This window comes from Gorilla gorilla, chromosome 18 (assembly GCF_029281585.2).
Source record: "Gorilla gorilla gorilla isolate KB3781 chromosome 18, NHGRI_mGorGor1-v2.1_pri, whole genome shotgun sequence".
NCBI lineage: Eukaryota > Metazoa > Chordata > Mammalia > Primates > Hominidae > Gorilla > Gorilla gorilla.
In genome coordinates, this window is record NC_073242.2 from 34,357,141 (window position 1) to 34,381,949 (window position 24,809).

General features: G+C 45.3%; 1 protein-coding gene across 3 annotated transcripts in view; it reads left to right on the forward strand.

Annotated features, from left to right (window-relative positions):
- The first annotated feature begins 1,604 nt into the window (after positions 1-1,604).
- CPPED1 (calcineurin like phosphoesterase domain containing 1) overlaps positions 1,605-24,809 on the forward strand; it is a 137,920-nt gene continuing 114,715 nt past the window's right edge. The window contains exons 1-3 of one of the 3 annotated variants that reach the window (XM_063699636.1): positions 1,708-1,919; positions 14,699-14,806; positions 24,192-24,410. In XM_063699636.1, coding sequence (XP_063555706.1) covers positions 1,850-1,919; positions 14,699-14,806; positions 24,192-24,410 — 397 coding nt within the window. In that variant the 5' untranslated portion in view covers positions 1,708-1,849. Of the gene's footprint in view, positions 1,920-14,698; positions 14,807-24,191; positions 24,411-24,809 lie in introns of all 3 variants that reach the window. The other 2 variants (XM_019012781.3, XM_055365855.2) reach the window with 2 other exon arrangements.

Below are 24,809 nucleotides of genomic sequence, written 5' to 3' on the forward strand. Positions count from 1 at the left end.
AGGGAATAGGGTTATAGTGATTGATTAATAATAACAATGGCTAATATTCATTGAGTACCTATCATTTGTTATTAGAACTATTATTCTAAGCACTTTGATACATGAACTCATTTAAGCCTTTCCGCAACCCTATGACCTAGATGCTACTATTGTTTCCATTTCACAGATAGGGAAACTGAGGCATAGAGAAACTATGCAATTTTCAAGAGCATACAACCAGTAAGTGTGTAGAACCGGGATTAATCCAAGCCCACTGACTCCACGACTCATAGGCATTTATACTCTTAACCACTATGATTCATGGGTGACTCTTGTCAAGGATTAGAGAACAGTAGTTATGGCCATATTAGCTACTCAAACAGTGCTTTGGATGTAGGCAGCTAGTTTAGAAAAGAATTTCCCAAATTTGTAAGATCATAAGAGCTCCCCTGCAGTGCTTGTTAAAAACAGATCATTTTCAGGCCAGGCACTGTGGCTCATGCCTGTAATCCTAGCACTCTAGGAGGCCCAGGTGGGCGGATTGCTTGAGCTCAGGAGTTCCAGATCAGCCTGGGCAACATAGTCAAACTCGTCTCTACTAAAAATACAAAGTGTTAGCCAGCCATGGTGGCGCACGCCAATAGTGCCAGCCACTTAGGAGGCTGAGGTGGGAGAATCACCTGAGCCCAGGAGATCGAGACTGCAGAGATTGTGCCACTGCACTCCAGCCTAGGCAACTAGAGTGAGACCCTGTCTCAAAACAACAACAACAACAAAACACAGATCATTTTCATACAGATTTGGATTCAATAGGTCCATTCTGGAATTTGTATTTTCAACACGTTTGACAAATGCTGGCTAAGTAGTTCAGTACAATGGCTCTTGAGTTGAAGAGACACTAATTTGGTTACTCGCAGCTTTACTACCTCTCTAGATGTGTGTCACCTTGTGCAAGTTCGTTCATCTCTCTGAGCGTCAGTTTCCCCAAATGACGGATGCAGCTAATAACAGCACCACCTCCTAGGGCTGTAGTGGGGATTAAGTGAGCAGCGTGCAAAGTGCTTAGCGCCCTGCCTGGTGCACAGCAAGCAAAGATAATAACAGAAAGATGGTGGCAGCCACTGGGAAGTTCAAGCTGAGACAGTCCTCCAAGACATCCACCTTTTCATCTTTTTTTTTTTTTAATTTTTTGTATTGGCAAGGTCTCTCGCCGTGTTGCCCAGGCTGGTCTCCAACACCTGGACTCAAGCGATCCTCCCTCCTTGGCCTCCCAAAGAGCTGGGGTTACAGGCGTAAGCCACCCCAGTGGCTCCTTCTGACTTTATGATAGAGTTGTCAGATAAAAAAAAATCAGGACGCTTCCATTCAAACCTGCAAAAACAGAAAAATTTTAAAAAATTAGGACGCCCAGTTCAATTGGAATTTCAGATAATGAAAAAAAAATTTAACCTAAGTAGCTCCCAAATACTGCATAGGACATATTTATACCAAGTCAGTCATTCTTTAAAAAAAAAAAAAATCTTAAATTCCAATTTAACCGGGAGTCCTGCATTTTTACTTGTTAAATCTAGTAACTCTGCCTTTAGGGAAGGACTGACCCCAAAGCCTTATCCCCGCCCACGCGTGCCCTAGACAGTCTCCACTCGCCAGGCGCGCAGGTCGATCCCAGAGGGGCCGCTGGCGCCTCCGCTCCGCCCAGGCAGCACTAGTGGCGCCCCGAGCCACGGGGCCCCTCCCCGTCCCGCCCCAGTTCCGCCCCGAGAGCAAAGGGCGTCGCCCGAAGCGGGACAGGTCCAGCGGTTGTCCTGTGTAAAGTCGCGCGGCTTCCACCCACGCAGTGTTCTAAGTGAAGGCCAGAAACTCGCTCGCCATGTCGGCTGCAGAGGCGGGGGGTGTTTTCCACAGAGCCAGGGGCAGGACCCTGGACGCGTTTCCCGCAGGTACTGCCCGCCCCTCACCCGGGGAGGGGACTCTGGGGCTGCGGAACCTTCCGCCGGGGGAACCTTTTGTTCAGGTGTGCGCTCCGCCAGTCGGACACCATCCGGGGCTGCACCGGGGCCTGGGAGCCGCCATAGCTGCATCAAAGCCTGCTCTTAGGGATTCCAGGGGCGCAGTTGAGAGGCGAGGCCGAGAGAGCGGTCTGGTCTAGGAGCCTCCCTGGCCTTGACCTAACTTCCCCCAGAGAAGGGAAGTAAGAGGAGGGTAGCAAAGCATAGTTAATGACAGCTTGGACTCTGCAGCGAGACCTGGTTTCCAAGCCGTGCATTAGCATCTTGGCCTCAGCTTCCACATCTGTGAAACGGGAATACTTGTGGGTGTTACTGGATAAGCGTTCGGTGCATGTTAGAGGGCGTCGGTTTTATTAAGGTTGTTCACCGTTATGTATTCTGTACTCCATAATGACGTTTATTTAAGTCATTCACCGAAATGGTAACATTGCCCCATCAGAGCAGTAGAGAGGGAGGGCAGTCGAGAGTCGTAGTGAAGTGCTTGGATTTTGGATTTAGATTATCTGCTTTGCCTTAAAAATGGGTTTGATAATACCTGCCTCATAGGGTTGTTGGAAGCGTAAACAGATCAAAAGTATTTTTGTAACCCGGTGTTGGACGCATGCTAGGTGCTAAGTAAAGAGGGAGGTTTGTTTCTGGTTTGTTGATTCCCCTCTGTGGCTTTTTGCTGCCTGCAGCCGGATCGCCTCCCAGGCTCTCACCAGCTTTATACCCCCAGGGAAGTCACCCTAAATGCTCTATATGATCAGGCTTGTGTCCACTTCCTTCAGGGTTGTCATTCTCTCTCTTGCCCAGTTCTGCAACAGGTTTTGTTGTTGCCCTTGTTTGAACTGCATTTAAAAGGGCCAAGGCCGTTCTTTCCCTGAGGGTCTTGGCGCTTGCTGTTTTCTGCTTCTTTAGCAGGGTTGGTGAGCCTGGCTCTCTCAACCGTCACACCTCATTTTAAAGTTCATTCACTTCCTCAGAGAGACTTTACCTGCTACCTTATCTAAAGTAGGTTTCTCCGGTAGTTCTATGGTAAAACCTTATTTATTCATTTAAGGCGGAGTCTTGCTTTATTGCCCAGGCTGGAGTGCAGTGGCACGATCTTGGCTCACTGTAACCTCCGCCTCCCGGGTTCAAGCGATTCTCCTGCCTCAGCCTCTGGAGTAGCTGGAACTATAGGCACGCACCACCACGCCCGGCTAATTTTGTATTTTTAGTAGAGATGGGGTTTCTCCATGTTGGCCAGGCTGGTCTCGAACTCACAACCTCAGGTGATCCGCCGTCCTCAGCCTCCTAAAGTGCTGGGATTACAGACCTGAGCCACTGCGCCCGGCCTGGGACGACTGTATTTTTAATGCAACTTGTCTTTTTTGTCCAACATGAAGATTTTGCTCTTTTCTTGCTGGGCAACATTCCATTGGATGATTATATACCTTATACATTCTGTTGATGTATATGCTGAATATCTTCCCTTTGCCTCTCCAAACCTTTCTCCCTTCCCCACCATGCCCCAGGGGTTTGCCCTCCGTGAGCTACATCGGTGGGCTCCTTGCCTTTTGGTTTTCCTTTGGGCTCAGCCAGTGGGGAGCCCTGAGAAGAAATCAGAGCAGGGAGAGAAGCAAAAGGCAGCTGTATTTATTCTTGCAGTTTACTCTCTGTGGGGTTGCCTCGCCTGGCTGTCTTCCTCCCCACCCCTGAAGGTCAAGGTCGCTCCTTTTCTCAGGACAGCTTTTCTCCTCATTCTGTCTAGTTCTGGATTTGAGTAACCATTTCCTCCTTTGAGGCGTGGGAGTGGCAGTGGTTCTGCTTTTCTAACCTTGGGTTACCACACTCGCTTGTAGGTTTCATCCACCCAACCCCCACCAAGTAATCCCTTTTTAAACCCTTTTAAAAATCATCCTAATTTGAGAATGCCAACTATTTCCTGCAAGGATCCTGACTAATACAATGGCCATTTAGTTGTTTCTGGTTTTTGCCCTTGGTAACAGTGCTGTTATGAACATTCTGTACAAATCTCTTTGTGGACACATGGGAGAGTTACTCCGAGGCATATACCTACAAGCTAAGTTCTGGGTTATAGGGTATAATCATCCCCAGCATTACTAGATGTGGTCAAACTGCCTTCCAAAGTGGTAGTGCCAATTTATACTCCCACCAGCAGTATATGAGAGTTCCCTGTTACTCTCCTGTTATTATTTTTTTTTTCAGTTCAAGAAATATTTGTTGTGGGCTGACTGCGGTGGCTCACGCCTATGTATTTGTTGAGGGCCGGCCGCGGTGGCTCACGCCTGTAATCCCAGCACTTTGGGAGACTGAGGCGGATGGATCACCTGAGGTCAGGAGTTCGAGACCAGCATGGTCAACATGGTGAAACCCCATCTGTACTAAAAATACAAAATTAGCTGGGTGTGGTGGCACATGCCTGTAGTCCTAGCTACTTGGGAGGCTATGGCAGGAGAATTGCCTGAGCCTGGGAAGCAGAAGTTGCAGTGAGCCGAGAATGTGCCACTGCACTCCACCCTGGGCAACAGAGCAAGACTCCAGCTCAAACAAACAAACAAACAAACAAAAAAACCGAAAGGAAATAAATATTTCTTATATTCCTATTGCACTGTCCAGTATTGTGGAGAATAGGAAGTTGGGGGCGGGGGAGTGGTTCAAGTTACATGCTCTCAGAGGCTTGTAATAATCCAGGTACAAAGCTAGGGCACAAAAAATAATGCTTGGCTACTGGTGGGCTCTGAGGTCATTCATGCAGAGCTTCCCTGAGGAAGTGTTGCTTCTTCTGATTGCTAAAAGAGGAGTATGAGTTAACTGGGCCACAAAGGGAGGCAAAACCATTGTGGACCACGGGCAGAGCAAGTGTGAGAGTCCTAGGACATGGCAGGATGGGAAAGGGAAGGATGAGGGCTGAAGGAAGTCTCTGAGTCTGGAGCAGAAAGATGAGGTTGGGACATGGTGTGGGCTGAGGCTGGAGAGGGAGGTGGTGGTAACTAAGGATTTTTGTCGTGTCCTAATAGCATCAAGAGGTTTCAAGCTGGATGTGTGAGGAAGCAAGGATGCATGATCAGATTTTTATTTTGAAAAGAATGGTCTGATTGCAGCAATGGCAACAAAAGCATTTCTACTTTAGAGCAACTTGGGATGCAATCCAGTTAGAAGCTGGAGCTCAAGGATTTGTCCAGAGGCTGCATTTCTGTAGTCCCCCATGGTTTACTTTTTTTTTTTTTTTTTTGAGACGGAGTCTAGCTCTGTCACCCAGACTGCAGTGCAGTGATGCTACTCACTGCAACCTCCACCTCCCACGTTCAAACAATTCTCCTGCCTCAGCCTCCCGAGTAGCTGGGATTACAGGCATGTACCACCATGCCTGCTAATTTTTGTGTTTTTAGTAGAGACAGGGTTTCGCCATGTTGGCCAGGCTGGTCTGGGACTCCTGACCTCAGGCGCCTCGGCCTCCCAAAGTGCTGGGATTTACAGGCATGAGCCACCGCACTTGGCCCCCATTGTTTACTTTGAATGTGTTTATTTGCTGTAGCTGGAGGTGCCTATTGGGCACAGGGTGTCTTTCAGTGGAGATGGTGGGAGTGCTGAGGTATAGTAGCTTCCTAGGCCATTGCAGCTGCCAGGGGGCCACCACTGGGACCAGAGGATCAGAGAGCAGCTCCCCTGGATAAGAATGGGGATGCTGGAGAGAGACTTGACGATAAATCTATAAGATACCTACCCTGCTGATAGGAGGAGAGAGTGACTCTGAACTTTTCTTAGCCCCGAGTAAATCAAGAAGTGGGGCCAGCACTTGATCTCCTCTGTGAGCCATGCAGTCCCATAGACACACCCAGGATGGGTCATTTAACAGAGGGCCTAGAGAGGCCCAGCCTCAGAGTGTTCTGCTGAGAATCCCAGGTTTGTGGGTTCACATTACTAGGTGCTGAACCCTAGCCTACCATTGCTGCTTCCATTGCACTCATTGACAATTCCCCGGGGTCCTGACTCTATTAGCATAGCTGGCAACTTGGAGAGGTGCCCTTAGAGGCATCAGAGGCCTCTCCAGACTCCTTGGGAAGCCAATAGATTTGACCCTTGGGCAGACTGAGAAAGTTAAAGAACTAGCTTTTCGAGGCTGGGAGCAGTGGCTTACGCCTGTAATTCCTGCACTTTGGGAGGCCGAGGTGGGTGGATTGCTTGAGGCCAGGAGTTTAAGACCAGTCTGGCCAACATGGCGAAACCCCGTCTGTACTAAAATTAAAAAAATTAGCCGGGTGTGGTGGCAGGCACCTGTAATCCCAGCTACTCGGGAGGCTGAGGCAGGAGAATCGCTTGAACCTGAGAGGCGGAGGTTGCAGTTGCACTCTAGCCTAGGAGACAGAGTGATGACTGTGTCTCAAAAAAAAAAAAAAAAAAAACTGACTTTTCCCCTTCTCTTGCCAAAACACACACCATCAAAGGGGTTTGATTAACTCAAGCAACAATCCCTAAAAATCACAGCTCTGAACCCTTCACCTTTGCTGCAGAATCAGCTCATTGAGCAGTTTGTTTTCCAAGTGTAGCCTGCCAATTAAATGAAAGAGCGCTTTGCTTTAAGACCCATTTCCTCCCACCAGTGATTTACGTGAGTAACAGTATTCCCATCAACTCCTTCCAGTAGTGGTGTGTGTGACACTTGGTTTCAGTCATCCGTTCCCTGTTAACATAATCTGCTAGGCTCTGTTGACGGATGTTGATTAAAAAAAATTGTACACGTCTCACCTGAGAAAGCTCACATTCCTAAGGCATGTTCAGATATTCATTTTAATTAGGCAAATTGATAATTAGGTTTTCTTGACACATATCCTAATTAGGACTACTTTCTTCTAGTAATTGTCTTTTGAGAAGTTTATGGCTTCTGTTTTGAAGAAATCCTAAAAGGGAGAGATATCAAGATAAAATATGCTTTTAAAGTGACTTATATCTAATTATTTTTAGGTCTGAATCTGTTTTTCCAGTTTGATATTTTCCCTTCAGAGAACTGGACTAATGGGTGGAATTCTTAAAAAGATTATTTTCCCAGACATTTCATTCCTAAGAAGCTGATGGAATTTGCTAATCCTGAATCTTTCCTTGTACTCTCTGGAAAACTTCTCCCTTGGCAGGGAATAAATAGAGTGTCAGTAAAAAAATAACTCACTCTGTCTCTTGCAGGTCTCACCTAAGAACTTTTCTAGAAACAGTAGACCTGGAAAGGTATCTCCAAGTTTGAACAAAGCTGAAAATATTGTGGTTTTAAAAATTCTAACAGGATGATGATGATGAAATAAATGCTTTAAATTGTGCCATACATTTAGGCCAAACTAGTTATCTCTTATTTGAGATATATTTGAAGGTCCTCTTATTTGAGAGTTCCTGTGAGTAAATAGGGCTTATGATTACTTTCTCAACTCTTTGTTGTAATCATCAGTCAAGAGATAGAGTGACCAGCACACATATGTAAAAAGTTTGCACTGTAACATTTCCAGAAAACACAATTAATTTTATTTTTGAATGTTGGCGTTTTTCCTCATTTTCAAAAATTTATTTATTGTATTTTATTTCTTTTGAGGTGGTCTTGCTCTGTCACCCAGGCTGCAGTACAGTGGTGTGATCATGGCTCATTTGCAGCCTCAACCTGTGGTGCTTAAGTGATCCTCCCACCTCAGCCTCCTGAGTAGCTGAGACTACAGGCATGCACCACCATGCCTGGCTAATTTTTAAGTATTTTTTTGTAGAGACAAGGTCTTACTGTGTTGCCCAGGCTGGTCTTGAACTCCTGAACTGAAGCTGTCCTCCCACCTCAGCCTTCCAAACTGTTAGGACAAGCTTGTCCAACCCATGGTCTGCTGGCCACATGTGGCCCAGGATGGCTTTGAATGTGTCCCAGCACAAATTCCTAAACTTTCTTAAAAGTTGAGATTTTTTTGCCATTTTTTTTTAAGCTCATCAGCTATCATTAATGTTAGTGTATTTCATGTGTGGCCCAAGACAGTTCTTCCGTTGTGGCCCAGGAAAGCCAAAAGATTGGACATCCCTGTGCTAGGATTACAAGTGTGAGCCACTGGGCCTGGCCTGCTTTAAAATTTTTTTTGGAGACAGGGTCTTACTGTGTCACCTATGCTGGAGTGCAGTGGCATGATCTCCGCCCACTGCAGCCTCCCCCTCCTGGGCTCAAGCCATCCTCGATCCTCCCACCTCCACCTCCTGAGTAGCTAGGAACACAGAAGGTGCTACCACGCCTGGCTGATTTTTATATTTTTTGTAGAGACAGTTTCGCCATGTCACTCAGGTTAGTCTTGAACTCTTGGACCCGAGCAATCCTCCTGCCTTAGCCTCCAAAAGTGCTGGGTGCATGAGCCACCACACCTGGCCTACATTTTTTTTAATAACTTTCTTGAGGTGTAATTTATGTACCATAACATGCATTTTAAGTTTACAACTCAAGGGATTTTATTAACTTTAGAGTGGTGTAGTCACAATCTAACTTTAGCACATCTCTACCTTCCCAAAAAAGCAGTTTTATACCCACTTGCAAGTCTCTTCATGTTGCCACTCCCAGCACAGGCAACTGCTAATTTACCTCCATAGATGTGCCTTTTCCGGACATTTCATGTTAATGGAAAAATATGTGGTCTTTTGTGACTGGCCTCTTTATGTTAGCATAAGGTTTCTGAGGCTCACTCATTTTGTAGCTTGAACCAATACTTTATTCCTTTTTACTAAATGATATTCCATTGTATGGATAACCCATTTTGTTTATCTGACCACCTGTTGATAAACATTTGGACATTTTTTTTTTTTGACACTGATGGACATTTCACGCATCTGGGTACCTCTTGTCTATTGGGAATAAAGCTGCTATGAACGGTCACAGACACATCTCCTTAAGGGTATTTGTTCTCATATCTAGGATTGGAATTGCTGAGTCATACGGTAACTATGTTTAATATTTTGAGGAACCACCAAATTATTTTCCAAAGCAGATGCGCCATTTTACATTCCCACCAGCAGTGTATATGGGTTCCAATTTCTGCATATCCTTGCCAACATTTCTTAATGCCGGTCTTTTTTATTTTAACCATCCCAATCGGTGTGAAGTAGTATCTCATTGTGAGTTTTTTTTTTTTTTTTTTTTTTTTGAGACAGGGTCTCAGTCTGTCGCCCAGGCTGGAGTGCAGTGGCATGATCTCGGCTCAGTGCAACCTTTGCCTCCTGGATTCAAGTGATTCTCCTGCCTCAGACTCCCAAGTAGCTGGGATTTCAGGTGCACACAACCACACCTGGCTAATTTTTGTATTTTTTAGTAGAGATGGGGTTTCACCATGTTGGCCAGGCTGGTCTGGAACTCCTGACCTCAGATAATCCACTTGCCTCGGCCTCCCAAAGTGCTGGGATTACAGGCATTAGCCACAATGCCTGGCCAGTTGTATGTTTCTTCTTGTGACTTTGCTGTCTTTTTCTACCTGTACACTATAAATTCTTGAGGAGCAAGAAGCCCAGACCTAGGATGGTGTCTAGCAGTAGTAGACATTCAGTGGCTTTTTTTTTAAAGACAAAGTCTTGCTCTATCACCCAGGCTAGAGTGCAGTGGCATGATCTTGGCTCACTGCAACCTCTGCTTCCCGGGTTCAAGTGATTCTCCTGCCTCGGACTCCCAAGTAGCTGGGACTACAGGTGCATGCCACCGCACCTGGCTAATTTTTGTGTTTTGGTAGAGATGGGATTTTACCATGTTGGCCAGGCTGGTCTTGAATTCCTAACCTCAAGTGAACTGCCCACCTTGGCCTCTTGAAGTGCTGGGATTACAGGCCTAAGCCACCACGCCTGGCCTCAGTGACCATTTAATATTGAGTAAATGGATGAGTATGAATGAATACACTCCACCTGGGTCACCTGTGTGTATCTGTCCAACCCACTGCTCTCATGTACCATGGAGTCTCCGGACTAAACAAAGCTGAGACCAAGGTGTTGATCAAACCAATAGAAGTTGTTGGCTGGGTACGGTGGCTCACGCCTGTAATCCTAACACTTTGGGAGGCTGAGGCGAGTGGATCGCTTGAGGTCAGGAGTTCGAGACCAGCCTGGCCAACATGGTGAAACCCCATCTGTACTAAAAATACAATGATTAGCTGAGCATGGTGGCTGGCACCTGTAATCCTAGCTACTCTGGAGGCTGAGGCAGGAGAACTGCATGCGCCTGGAGGCGGAGTTTGCAGTGAGCCAAGATCATGCCACTGTACTCCAGTCTGGGCCACAGAGCGAGACTCCGAAAAAAAAAAAAGTTGCATGACTACACCAGGTGGCTGTGCACTGTGTGCACTACTCCAGAGCATCTAGAGGCAGAGGTTTTGCCTGCCAGGTGGGTGCCCTCACATGGAGCACATCTGCCCGGAGGAAGGGTTACCTTCTCTTTGCATCTGGGGCTTCTGTTAGCCTGGCCATGTGCCTACACAGCTGCTTCTGCCCAGAGAAGGCGCCTTCTACCAATTCTTCCCAGAGTGCTGCCTGGGACAGCAGCTGCCTGCTGTCTTGTTAGGGAAATGGGAAAAAAAATAACAGCAAACATCCACCAAAACCAGGCAAATCCCAAGTGGAATTCTGCTCTTGAAAAGTGAGAGAGGTTCTGGAAATGTCTTTTCCCCTCTTTAACCGTTGTCTCGAATGGCGTCAGCCAAAGCCAGTGATGCCAAAAGCCGCCTGGCCACGAAGTCCCAGCCCATCTGCTTTCTTAGTTCTCTGAAGAGTTGCAGATAAAGATTTTGGAAGGACGGCCATTGTGGTAGCCAAGCCATGACTCAGAAGCTTTTGTGTGTCTCAAAAACTGCCTTTTGGATGCATTTAGGCCAAGAAAAGAGAGGTTGGGTAAATTTACCTTTGTACAGGTTGAGCATCCCTATTGCAAAATGCTCTAAGATCCGACCGAAACTTTTTGAGCACTGACTTGATGATCAAAGGTCATGCTCAAAAGCATTTCGGATTTCAGATTTTACAGATTAGGAATGCACTACCAGTTTGCATATGCAAATGTTCCAAAATCTGAAAAAAGTCTGGAATCTGAAACTCTTCTGGTCCCAAGCATTTCAGATAAGAGATATGCAACCTGTACTTAGGACAAGTTATTTGGAGACTCTGAGGATATTGCTGTCACAGTTAATTATTTTGGGGGTGAGGGGAGGGACAGGGTCCTGAAGGACACTATTTTTTTTTTCCTTTAACAACTGTAGCATACCCTACAGTTTACCATGTGAATTGTTAATTAAATAATATTTACCACTTTGGGCTTCTTCTGATTTAACAGTGTAAATGTGTACAATTCATTGGCTTTTAGTATATTCACAGAGGTGTACAACCATCACCACAATCAATTTTAGAATATTTTCCTTAATCCAAGAAGAAACCCTGCACCCCTGTGCTGAAACTGCCCCCAAAGACCCCCAACCCCTAAACAGCCACTAATGAAGGACACTCTTATCTGCTGCATACCATTCTGGCAGCTTCACAGTGGGGACATTACGATTGTTAAGTCAGAAAGAGTCCCAAAGTGGTAAATATCGTTTAGCTACTCTTTGGTGTGTGATTTTTTTTTTTAAACTGCTGAAATAAGATTAGTCCCCAGAGCAGTTGAAGGGTATTGCTGGAGACATTTAGATTGTGATTCACTATGCAGATTGCTATTGTGAGAAACTGCAAAAATTGCATTTTGTTGCCATTTGCTCTTTAGCTAGAAAGCCTGCAGGCGGCTGTGAAGCTTCCCATCTTTCCTGCTTTATAACCAAAGCAATATCCACAGTATATAAAGGAAAAGAAGTTAAGACCAAAGCATGTAAATATATATGTGTCTCTCATCAGATGTTTTCTCAGCCCCACCATGTGCTGTGGGAACCAAGAGATAGGTGAGTCTTTAAAAAGCCTGTCTCTGCTAAGATAAGGGTAGGGGTTACTGTGAATGGTAGTCATGGCACGAGTAACTCACTTTTGACCACTTGCTCTGTGTCTAGTCCAAATGCTTTACATGTTTTAAGTCATTAATTCTTCTCAATAACCCTTTTGAGGTAGGAGCTGTTATTCCTACTGTGCAGATAAGGAGACTGAGGCCCGGAGAGGTTCAGGAACTTGCATCATGTCACGTAGCTGGTAAAGGGTAGAAATGGGATTTGAACTTGGGCACTCAGGCCTCAGTCTGAGCTCCACTGGAACTCAGTTAAGGGTTTCAGGAGATAGAGGCCCAAAGTCCGTTGTCAGCATGGTCTATCCCCACCTCCTGCTCCAGCCTTCTGGTGACTTAGGGTCTGGGTACTTGCAGTGCCCCCTCCCTGGAGCGCGTCCCCACAGCCCCACCCACTGGCCACTCTGTCTTGCAATCAGCCTGATGACCCTGCAGTTGTAAAGAGCGAAGTGTGTAATTGACTTGTGTAACTGACTTAGTTATTTGCTTGTTTGTTGTGCATCTCCCCCGCTATCGTGTAAGGTTTTAAGGAACAGGATCCATCAGCATTGCTCACTGTTGAATGTCCAACCACTGACAGCCAGTGCCATAGAGCAGGTGCTCAGAACATACCTGCTTGAATGAGTGAAGGAGGCCAAGCTGCATCTGCCTACAGGGCAGGGAGCATTTGAGCTGGCAGGGAAGGGTAGAAGGGATTTCAGCAGGAAGAGTTGGTGGAATGGAGAGCATATACCAGAAAGAGGAGGGGAAGTGTACTAATCCGTTCTCATGCTGCTAATAAAGACAGACCCAAGACTGGGTAATTTATAAAGGAAAGAGGTTTAATGGACTCACACTTCACATGGCTGGGGAGGCCTCACAATCATGGGGGAAGACAAAGGAAGAGCAAAGGCACGTCTTACATGGTGGCAGGCAAGAGAGCATGTGCAGGGGAACTGCGCTTTATAAAACCATCAGATCTCGTGAGACTTATTCACTATCATGCGAACAGCATGGGAAAGACCAGCCCCCATGATTCAGTTACCTCCCACCAGGTCCTTCCCATGACATGTGGGAATTATGGGAGCTACAATTCAAGATGAGATTTGGGTGGGGACACAGCCAAACCATATCAGGAAGTATAGGGTGTGTTGGAGAAGCAGATGGTGGTCTATCTGGGGGGATTCCTGTGGTATGTCTTAAACAGGGTTTTTCAACCCCCCAGCATTGTTGATGTTTATGGGCTGGATTTTGTTGTGGGTTCCTGTCCTGTGCGTTATGAGATGTTTAGCAGCATCTCCAGCCTTTATCCACTGGATTCCAGCAGCACCACCCACTTCCCAGTGTGATACCCCAAAATGTCTGTAGACATTGTTATGTGTCAGAATCATCCCTGGTCTGATGGGACTACAGCCACTGGTCCATCAGGACCAGTGAGATACAGCTGGAAGAGGCCAGGCATAGCGGTTCAGGCCTGTAATCCCAGCACTTTGGGAGGCTGAGGCAGGTGGATCACTTGAAGTCAGGAGTTTGAGACCAGTCTGGCCAACATGGTGAAACCTCATCTCTACTAAAAATACAAAACATTAGCTGGGTGTGGTGGCGCACTCCTGTAATCTCAGTTGTTCAGGAGGCTGAGGCAGGAGAATTGCTTGAACCTGGGGGACGGAGGTTGCTTTGAGCCAAGATCGTGCCACTGCATTTCAGCCTGGGGGACAGATCAAGACTCTATCTCAAAAAAAAAAAAGATACAGCTGGAAGAACTTTGGGCCCCTTTAGGCCCAAGTGCTAGAATGAGTGGATGAGTGGGGATCCATTGATGTCTTCATCCATTTCTTCACCAAATATTGACTGATGCCTGCCACGTGCCAGACTCAATAATAAAAGCTGCTGATATGCTAGAAAGGGAATGCAAACGTGGGCCTGCCCTGGAGCTTTCAGGATGGTGGCTCTGTAGCCAGGAATTTGATGATCTGGTTAAGGGGTTGGGAAGAGACATAATGGCAGCAACTGCCTGAGATGGACTGGAGTAGGGAGAGCTGCAGGGAGACATCCTGCCAGCCTCCTTCTCCCAGGTGGGAACCATGAATACCTGGCCCAAGAGTAGTTGGTGATGGGAACGGGAAGGTGGGGTTGCTGCAGGGATGTTGTAGACGTGGAATGATGCAACTTGGCTGGCTACATGCACAGGATGACACATGATCTTAAGATCTGTAGATTGGGGGACTAGGGATGATGGTGGCAAAATTAGCAAGATCTAGGGAGGGAGCCAGTCTTAAAGAAAGATGTGCAGCCATAGAAAAGAATGAGCTCATGTCCTTTGCAGGGACACAGATGAAGCTAGAAGCCATCATTCTCAGCAAACTAACACAGGAACAGAAAACCAAACACCGCATGTTCTCACTCATAAGCAGGAGTTGAACAATGAGAACACTTGGACACAGGGAGGGGAACATCACACACCGGGGCCTGTTGGGAGGCGGGGGGCAAGGGGAGGGAGAGCATTAGGACAAATACCTAATGCATGCGGGGCTTAAAACCTAGAGGATGGGCTGATGGGGCAGCAGACCACCATGGCACATGTATACCTATGTAACAAACCTGCATGTTCTGCACATGTATCCCAGAACTTAAAGTAAAATTAAAAAAAAAAAAAGATGATGGATTTGCCTGTGGAAGTGTTGAATTTAAGATCCTGATGGGACAAGCTGGGAGCTTGGACATGTCCAGAAAAACAAACATACTAATACTATGTTCTACTCTCTTTTTTTTTTTTTTTTTTTTGAGACAGAGTCTTGCTCTATCACCAGGCTGGAGTGCAGTGGTGTGATCTGCAGCCTTCGCCTCCAAGGTTCAAGCAATTCTCCTGCCTCAGCCTCCCAAGTTGCTGGGACTACAGGTGCGTGCCACCATGCCTGGCTAATTTTTATATTTTTAGTAGAGATGAGGTTTCACCATGTTGGCCAGGATGATGGTCTCAATCTCTTGACCTCATGATCCCCCCCTACCTCCCCCGGCCTCCCAAAATGCTAGGATTACAGGCGTGAGCCACCACGACCGGCCAATGTGACTTTTCTTATGAAAATCAAGTTAAGAAAGCTATTTATCATTGTATTCTACCTTGAATTATTTGAGGTTGCATACAAGTAACAGGTTTAGCACATCATGAGAGCAGAAATTATTATAATGTTAGGTATTACTTAATAACGTGGCTGGCCCCCAGGCCTTTTCCTAGTTGAGTGATGAAAACAGTGATTCATTTGCTTTTGGGGGCACCTTCATTATAGTTAGTCATTGCTCAACTGGTAATAGCGAAAAAATCAATAAAATTTCTAATTCTTGGTATATATTAAAAAGTCAGCTTTCATTAACATTGACAAATATGCCTAAAAGGGATAATAAAAATGAGAGAGGAAATGTATTAGCAGAGACAAATCCAAGAAAACATTTAGTTTGTGATTTTAAAAGTTCAGCGGTAAAGAACAATTGCAATTTGAATATCTGTCTTTCAGGCAGGATATTGGCACATAAACAGAGGCTCATAGGAAAGATTAATGGTAAAGCATTGCGTGAATTCTTCCAGGTTTTTAAGATTCTTCTCTGAGCGCAATTGCTTTGCACCTGATAATGTTTAAAGAAAACCTACAGGCCTTTCTGTCCTTAGCTTGATATTACCCAAAATTCACTGTGTATTTATCCCTCAGTTTTGAAATATGGTTTCTGTGACAGTCTTTTATAAGTTAGCCGAAATGTGGAAGTGGCCAGATCTTGTTATTCTCTATACAACAGGTGACTCTGATTTCTAAGGTCAATTTTTCATTTAAAAGTGTTTCAAAGTTAATTTTATAATTCGATTTAGAAAATTATGGCAACCAGGCTGGATGCGGTGGCTCATGGCTGTAATCCTAGCACCTTGGGAGGCCAAGGTGGGCTGATCACTCGAGCTCAGGAGTTCTAGACCAGCCTGGGCAACATGGCAAAACCCCGTCTCTACCAAAAATACAAAAAATTAACCGGGCATGGTGGCGCGCACCTGTGCTCCCGTCGACTCCAGAGGCTGACGTGGGAGGATCACTTGAGCCCGGGAAGTGGAAGTTGCAGTGAACCAAGGTCATGCCACTGCACTCCAACCTGGGTGACAGAGTGAGACCCCATTAAAAGAAAATTATGGTAACTCATTAGCTTATTTTTCTTTTTTCCTGGCTTGTTGTTTGGCTAGACCTAGGCATTCCTGGCTTGGATATGTCTTCTCTATAGTAATTTCAGCTGTCCTGAAATGTGGGCGAGTGATGTCTGTGGCAGAATTTGCAAAGGTGGGGGCCTGGTTTGCCCCTTAGCCTTTGTAGATTTCAGTCAATGTATTTTCCTTTGCTGGGTCTCCTCTTCCTCACCTCTAAGCAAAATGGAAAGATTACCATAGATAAGGGTTTGTCATTGCAGATGCCAACAGCAGCCAGGTGGTAAATTGGGCCAGGTGGGGACTGTGGCAAATTTGAGAGCACAAACCCCATGTGAAGGCACAACCACTGTACAGACCCAGAGAGTCACTAGCATGCTTCATTTGGGTCTGATGTGGCCAGATTTTCCAAGAGAATCCAGAAAGCCAGGTATATATATGAAACTCATGAATTAAAAAGGTTGGCAACAAATTCAGAAGTTTATAAACGCTGCCTGGGCCCAACAGCACACATCTGCTAAGCAGACCTCATCCACAGACGTCGAGTTTGTAATCTCTGGAAGAGATCACCACTGAGCACTCACAGGAGACAGATGTCTGGGTCCCCGCCTGTGCCTCAAATCAACCCTGTGCTATTGGCAGGGACCCTGAACATCACGGCCGACCAGGGAAGAGCTCTGGGTCTTGCCATCATTGTCTTTGTGTACAGCCCATTTATCAAGACGTTCCATTTGAAGGAAACTTTTTGGAGAGAAGATGTCAGTATTGAGGTGGATAACTTGAGGGCAGCCCAGAGCATGTTCTGTCTTCATCATGGCTCTCACCACTCCAGGACATCCAGCCCAGCAGCACTGAGGTTCTGAATAGCTCTTGGGTAGAAGTTGCTGGGTCTTTATTGTGTGACCTTGAACTTGAGGCATGCCTAAGCCCCATCTCCCTTCCCCCTCACTACCCAGACCTCAGCATCTCCCCCTTGGTTTAATGAAAGGCTGGTTACAGTAACTCTGAGAGTCCTTCCAGCACTGACAATTTCTAGTACTTAGGTAGGAAAAGGCGGGCTTCTGTGAGTTAAGCCTTCTGATCTCACCAGGATGAGCTACAATAAATGGCCTTATTGAGTGCAGTACTGGAAGGTCAGGTACAAATGTGACATTAACTGAGATAAGTATGTGAGACTAGCCCTCAGGTTTATATTACCATCCATGGCTGACTCTCAGCTGAGCCCAGTGATTTCACCTCCAGGTGTTCATGCTTTGTGTGATCCCCTGCCCTTAATGTGGGCTGCCCTGGTAACTTGATTGTAATGAGCAGAACACAGCAAAAGTGATGGGGTGTTAATTCCATCATGATGTAATATAAGATTGTAGCTTCCATTTGCTAGCAGACCCTCTGCCTTGTGTGGTTCAATGAGGCAAGTCTCCATATTGCAAGCTGCCATATTGGAGAGGCCCATATGGCAAGGAACTGAAGGCATCCTCCAGCCAGCAGCCAGTGAGGAACTGAAGCCATCAGTCCTACAACCTACAAGGAGCTGAATCCTACTAACCACTATGTAAGTGAGCTTGGAAACGGATCCTGCCCCATGTGAGTCTTCAGATGAGACCTCAGCATTGACCAACACTTCTGTTGCAGCTTGTGAGAGACCTTGCAGAGGACCAGCTAAACCATGCCAGACTCCCACAGAGGCTATAAGATAATAAATGTGGGTTGTTTGAAGCTGATTCATTTGTGGTAGTTTGTTACACAGCAGTAGACAGCTAAATTAACTTCTCTATGAATCTGTCAAAAAAATTAACATTGAAAAAGTTAAATTCGCTGGCCAGGTGTGGTGGCTCATGCCTGTAATCTCAGCACTTTGGGAGGCTGAGATGGGCAGATCACGAGGTCAGGAGTTCAAAACCAGCCTGGCCAACATAGTGAAACCCCATCTCTACTAAAAATACAAAAATGAGCCAGGTGTGGTGGCACATGCCTGTATAATCCCAGCTGCTCAGGAGGCTGAGGTGGGAGAATCACTTGAACCGAGAGGCAGAGGTTGCAGTGAGCTGAGGCCATGCCACCGCACTGCAGTCTGAGTGACAGAATGAGACTCCATCTCAAAAAAAAAAAAAAAAAAGAAAGAACAATTCATTCTGGATATTCTTATTCATAACAGATATAGGTGTTTAAATTAAATAAATGTATGTTTTTACCACATATGAACACTGAATACCCTATAGGCATTATCCAGAGCTTTGTATAAGTTGTTTCCAAAGTTTATAGTCTTGTTTTGATATCATCTGGGTCAGAAATGAGATCTTAATCAACACTTTTTTCTTTTATTCCTTCCACACATATTTGTCTCAAAATTTGACCTTGGTTTTCATCATAGTCATCAGTTAGGGCCCCTGACTGGGTTAATTTTTTTAAGTCAATTTGGGAAGAAAAATCCAGACTTCTCTGTTGTGCACTGGAAAACGTGTGTGTATGTGTGTGTGTACGTATGGGTGTACACATGCATGTGTGCTATATACTCATACTTGGTAATGGGTGCTTTTTCCATGAAGTCATGTAATAATAAATTAGAACATACTAATTAGTAATGGATTCCCTGATTAACTTCTTACTTTTGAGATGGAGTCTCTCTCTGTCACCCAGGCTGGAGTGCAGTGGCACGATCTCGGGTCACTGCAACCTCCGCCTCCCAGTTCAAGTGATTCTCCGGCCTCCTGAGTAGCTGGGACTACAGGCGCATGCCACCATGCCTGACTAATTTTTGTGTTTTTAGTAGAGACGAGGTTTCACCATGTTGGCCAGGATGGTCTTGATCTTTTGACCTCGTGATCCACCCGCCTCGGCCTCCCAAAGTGCTGGGATTACAGGTGTGAGCCACCATGCCCAACCCAACTTCTTACTTTTCAAAGAATCTTGACACTTAGTTTTGCAAGGCAATATAAAGGGTGATGACTAGATAGTAATGAATAATACAGAGAAATAAGAAATATTTAGGGCCAAATCCATGACCTGTACATAGGCAGAGACCTAACAATGACCAGAGAAGTATGCAAAACCAAACCAAAACAAAATAAAAAATATACCACCACTAACAACCTGAACAAAGCCCCTCTGAAGTGTTTAGTTTAAGGAAATGAAAGTCACTGTGCTTCTGTTTCTCCTCCAACGCATGTAAGTTGCAGGCCACTCGAGTTCGTTGGTTAGTTGTATGTAGGCTGGTGCTTCCCAAATTTGGATGTGCGCATAGGTCACCCGGGGGTTCAGTAAAATGCAGATCCTCACCCAGTGGATCTGGGCTGGGGCCAGAGATTCTGCATTGTGAATGTGCTCCCAGGCGACGCTGATGTCACACCTGGAGGAATAAGGCTGTGGCCCAGCCCTGCCATCTCTGTGCCATGAGCAACCTGCTGCTTTCTGCTGTCAGGTAACCCTCACCTTGTCCCTCTTCATCAGCCTCATTGCCAGGCTAGTTCTCCTCGTTAATTAGCATTGTCAGGCATGTACTGTTTGACCGAGTAATCTCATATTTAAGCTAGGAAAGGTAGGGGGAAAAAACTGGACCCCTGAGTATCTTTTGGTTTTTTTTTTTTTTTCCCAGTAATGACAAATACTGTCATACTCAGAGTGCTTCAGGAGTGGACCTCAGTTTATCCATACTTCCATGGCTCAAGTTGCTAAAAGAGTGCTTCCAGAGGGTTTCCAGAAAAGCTGGACTGTGCCTGGGGACTGTACCCTGGGGGTAACTCTGGGCTTTGGTGAAATAATTTTAATGCAAGTATTGTTAAGAGGTCACTTTCATCTGAGTGTGGTGGCTCATGCCTATAATCCCAGTACTTTGGGAGTCCAAGGCCAAGGCGGGCAGATCATTTGAGGCCAGGAGATTGAGACCAGCCTGGCCAACATGGCGAAACCCCATCTCTACTAAAACTACAAAAATTAATCAGGTGTGGTGCTGCATGCCTGTAATCGCAGCTACTCGGGAGGCTGAGGCATGAGAATCACTTGAGCTTGGGAGGCAGAGATTGCAGTAAGCAGAGATTGCAGCATTGCACTGGAGCCTAGGTGACAGAGGGAAACTTTGTCTCAAAAAAAAAAAAAAAAAAAATTCACTTTTGTCTGGGTGTGGTGGCTCATGCCTGTAATCCCAGCACTTTGGGAGGCTGAGGCAGGAGGATCGCTTGAGCATGGGAGAACAAGGCTGCAAGGAGCCATGACTGTGCCACTGTACTCTAGCTTTGGTGACAAAGCCAGACCACATCTGTAAAAATAAATTAAAAAAACACAATTCACTTTCATAATGTAAAAAGCTGCCCTTTTAAGGGATGGAGAGGTATACATTTAGAAGAGATTCCTCCTTCTTGAATTAAGCATTGTAAGCTCCAAATATCTTTAATTCAGTTTTGATAAAAAGAAATTACGATGAGACCAAAGACCACCAGCCTCTGTAGCAGGAACCTTAAGAGCATCCAGTTCCTTTGGAGAATGAAGATTCCTGAGTAAACAAATTACCTCATTAGATAAGTAAGGTAGATTGAATACTGATATGTGAGCTGTCGTTTATTTTAGGTCAAATCTGTTTATTTTGTACTTTGTCACATAAAATTGAGATTCTTAAGTTTTTAGTAAGTAAAGAAGTAATAATGAAAGATTTATTTTAATAGCTCCAAGGACTATTGACTTTTTGAAATTCTGACTATTTGTCATAGGAAACGATTTGTTAAAACGTTTGCTATAGGGAGCTGTTCATAAACTCTGTTGTAGAAGGTTGATTTATGCTGCTACCTTGGGGTGCCTGTGATCACCTCCCTTATCTGGTTCTGATTAATTCATCCAGCTTAAATGGCTCTGCAAACAGCCTCAAAAGTAGAAACACAGCTAGAAGCATTCATTGGTGTAAAAAGGTTATTATGCAAGTAAAATAAATGATTAATAACATAAAGACACAAAGCAGAGTCTCAGTTTTTTTTTTTTTCATGACAAAATGGTCAGATCTTCAGGAAATCCTGTTGTCTACTTCTTGACCATTTATCCCTAATGCCTCATTTGTAGGGATCTATTACTGTGTAACAAATTACCCTGAAGTTTCACAGCTTAAAAAGCAAATATGTATCATGTCACAGGATTTTGTGAGGAATCTGGGTACAGCTTAGTTGAGTTCATCTGCCACAGAGTCTTATAAGGCTTCAGTCAAGGTATCTGTTGGGGCTGTGGTCTCATCTGAAAGCTCAACAGAGGAGTGTCCTCTTCCAAGCTGACTCACATGGTTGTTGGCAGGATTGGTTTCTCATGGGCTTTTGGCCAGAGGTTTCCCTCTGTTCCTCAGCACATTGGCCTCTCTGTAGGGATATTCACAACATGACAGTTTTTAATCTCCAGAGCAAGGGCTCTGAGAAAAGAGAAAGAGATGAAAGTCATGGTCTTCTTTTAGCCCACTCTTGGAAGGGACTGCCATCATTATATTCTGTTTATTAGAAGCAAGTTGCAGCCCACACTCAAAGGGGGGAGGGTGTTGCACAGGGATGTGAATATCAGGAGGCAGGGATTTGGGGGGCATCTTAGAGTCTTTCTGCCAACACAGTGAGTGCTCAGTGAATGACAGTTGACTCCCTCAGTCCCTGCTGGATGTGCCATATTGCTGTCTTTCTCCATGAGATGCACACACCAGGGTTTCATGCAGCCTTTGTTCAGATTGAGTTCTGGCCCATTGTAATTGAACACTGTGCTGTAAGTTGAGGACTGGTGGGTTTATGTGCATGTACAGTTTGTTCTGTAAAGTGTGCAGAGGTATTTTTGTTCACTTTTTTTTTTCTTTAACTCTGAAAAAGGAATTAAGAAGGGAAAGGAGGCTTGAAACCAGAGTCCATTCTAAGGTGATAGTAAGCTCAGTGTGATGGGTGGGAAAGTGGCCATGGAATTTAAAAAGGTTATCACTGGCCCTTACTTGCCATTTAGATCTCAGCTTAAATGTCACCACTTCAGAGAGGCCTTTCCTATCTTATTTATTTACTTATTTATTTAATTTATTTATTTAGTTTTGAGACAGAATCTCTCACCCAGGCTGGAGTGCAGTGGCATGATTTCGGCTCACTGTAGTCTCCGCCTCCCAGGTTAAAGTATTCCTCTCACCTCAGCCTCCCAAGTAGCTGAGACTATAGGGATGCACCACCACATCCAGCTAATTTTTTGTATTTTTAGTAGAGATGAGGTTTCACCATGTTGGCCAGGATGGTCTCGAATTCATGACCTCAAGTAATCTGCCTGCCTCGGCCTCCCAAACTGCTGGAATCACAGGCGTGGCGCCTGGCCCTGTCTGTCTAATTTAAACTAGCCATTGCCTCACTCTTAATCTGCATAGTCATTAATACTCTCTGATTCTATTCCCTGCTTGTTTACTTGCTCATCTCCCCCCACGAGCACTGAGTGCGAGGACAGCAGGGACTCATCTGTCTTGGTCACCCTCATATTGCCAGCACCTCTCACAGGGCCTGGCAAAGCAAAGGCTCCCAGTATGATACTCAATAGACAAATGAATCAAACACATGGACGTGAACTGATTCCAAGGAGCTTTTTGGAAATTACAGCATCATCATGACTTCCAAAGGAAATGCCATTTATTCAGTTAGCATGCATTGTCCATTAAATTATTATTATTATTATTGAGATAGAGTCTCATTCTGTCACCCAGGCTGGAGTGCAGTGACGTGATCTTGGCTCACTGCAACCTCTGCCTTCCGGGTTCAAGCGATTCTTGTGCCTCAGCCTCCTGAGTAGCTGGGATTACAGGTGCCCACCACCACGCCTGGCTAATTTTTGTATTTTTGGTAGAGATGGGGTTTCACTATGTTGCCCAGGCTGGTCTCGGACCCTTGACCTCAGGTGATCCATCCATGTTGGCCTCCCAAAGTGTTGGGATTATAGGTGTGAACCACTGTACCTGGCCATACATTAAATTATGAAAAAAAAAAAAAAAAACAGCCTCAAGATGATGGAGCAGCTCTGTCCCACCACTAAGCGCTAGCAGGCCATTTAGCAAGTTCTGTTGCCTCTCCGGGCCTCAGTTTCTTCAGAGGATAAATGAGGGGGCTGTAGATCGGGGGTCCTCAGACTGTGCCGTGTCCAGCCCCAGATCTGGCTCTGGCACTGGAAGTTCCAGATGCTATTCTGTAAGAGCAAGCGTCTTTGCTTGGAATGTTTTTTCAACATTGGTCTGTCATGTACGATTTTGATTATGGAAAGGATTCTGTGGCCAAATAATTTTTTAAAAAGTGAAACCCACAGCACTTCTGTGCCCATTAATGGCCATTCCAGCTCTGCCCAAGCAGGCACCGGCGGCAGTTCTGGCAGATAAGAGTAGAAACCCCAAGACCCACAAAGCTTTGGCCCAGGAGAGTCAATCGGAAGAGCAAGCAGAATGATTTCAGGTGGCCTAGATCCCTTTCCAAGAACATAAAAGAGTCCCCACCCCCAGCCTCACACCTCATGGATGCCCACATCCTACTGCCTTTGAAATGTTAGCATCGATTTTTCTTTTTTCTTTTTTTTTCTCCCACATTGACTTACTCATTCCAAGATTTCATTTCTGGCACCACACCTCCCACCAGATAGCCAGAGCTTCCAAGCGCCAAGTTTTATAATTAAAATTCTGTCACATCCCCCGAAATGGTGGAAATGGTGCCACGAAGCCTCACAGAAAAGACGTGTAAGCACTTCACCTAGTAATTTAAATATAATACTTCTGGCAGCATTCAATTTGGGGAGTTTTATTCTAATTTAAAGATGATTACTGAGCACGAATATCCTCTGCATTGGGTTCTCTTGTGGCCCCGTGCTTCCTTTTGGCTGTCTAGCTTGTCAGCAAACAGCTTGGTGGTGTGGCTGCAGAAGCCCACGTGGACAGTTCTGGCCTTTGGGTATCACCAGGTCCCAGGCATAATTAGTATAAATCAAAATCCTCTAGACTATGACAGGAAAATGGTATGTTTGAACCACAGCTTATTAAAATGACCTACTTAATTTAAGAAAAATAGTGTATCCACTTTGCATGGGAAGCTGGTTGCTTTTATGACAGATTTTACAACATTTCTCCTTCTTTCTCCCTCTCTCTTTTTTTAAGAAAAGGAAAGCGAATGGAAAGGCCCATTCTACTTCATCCTGGGCGCAGACCCACAGTTTGGGCTGATGAAGGCCTGGTCCACTGGGGACTGTGACAATGGCGGTGACGAATGGGAACAGGAGATCCGTCTAACTGAGCAAGCCGTCCAGGCCATCAACAAGCTGAACCCCAAACCCAAATTCTTCGTTCTGTGCGGCGACCTCATCCACGCCATGCCAGGTAAGACTCGGGTCATCGCTTGTGACCTTTTCTCCTTCAGCCAGTCATGACTGCATTTGGGCAGGAAAAAGAAAGATTTTGTTTCAAAGGCATCTTTGCTCAGTCATGGACCATTCTTTCGCGTCATGATTGTTGCAGTATCATTGAACATCAGAAAGTGCACACTCATGTTATATTTAGAGTTTGGCGAGATTAATCACAGTAATTAGGCATAGCTACAGTTCTGATGATTTGAGCTTAATATGAAAAATGGAACAGATTCCCACACATCACCTTTCTGCATTTCCAGGGACAAACTTGAACTGCTTCCAGACACTATATCCATAAATATAATCTTCTCTCCTCATTTCCTTTCTTCTTACACTTTTATTTCTCCCTTATTTGTTGGTGCTTTTTTGT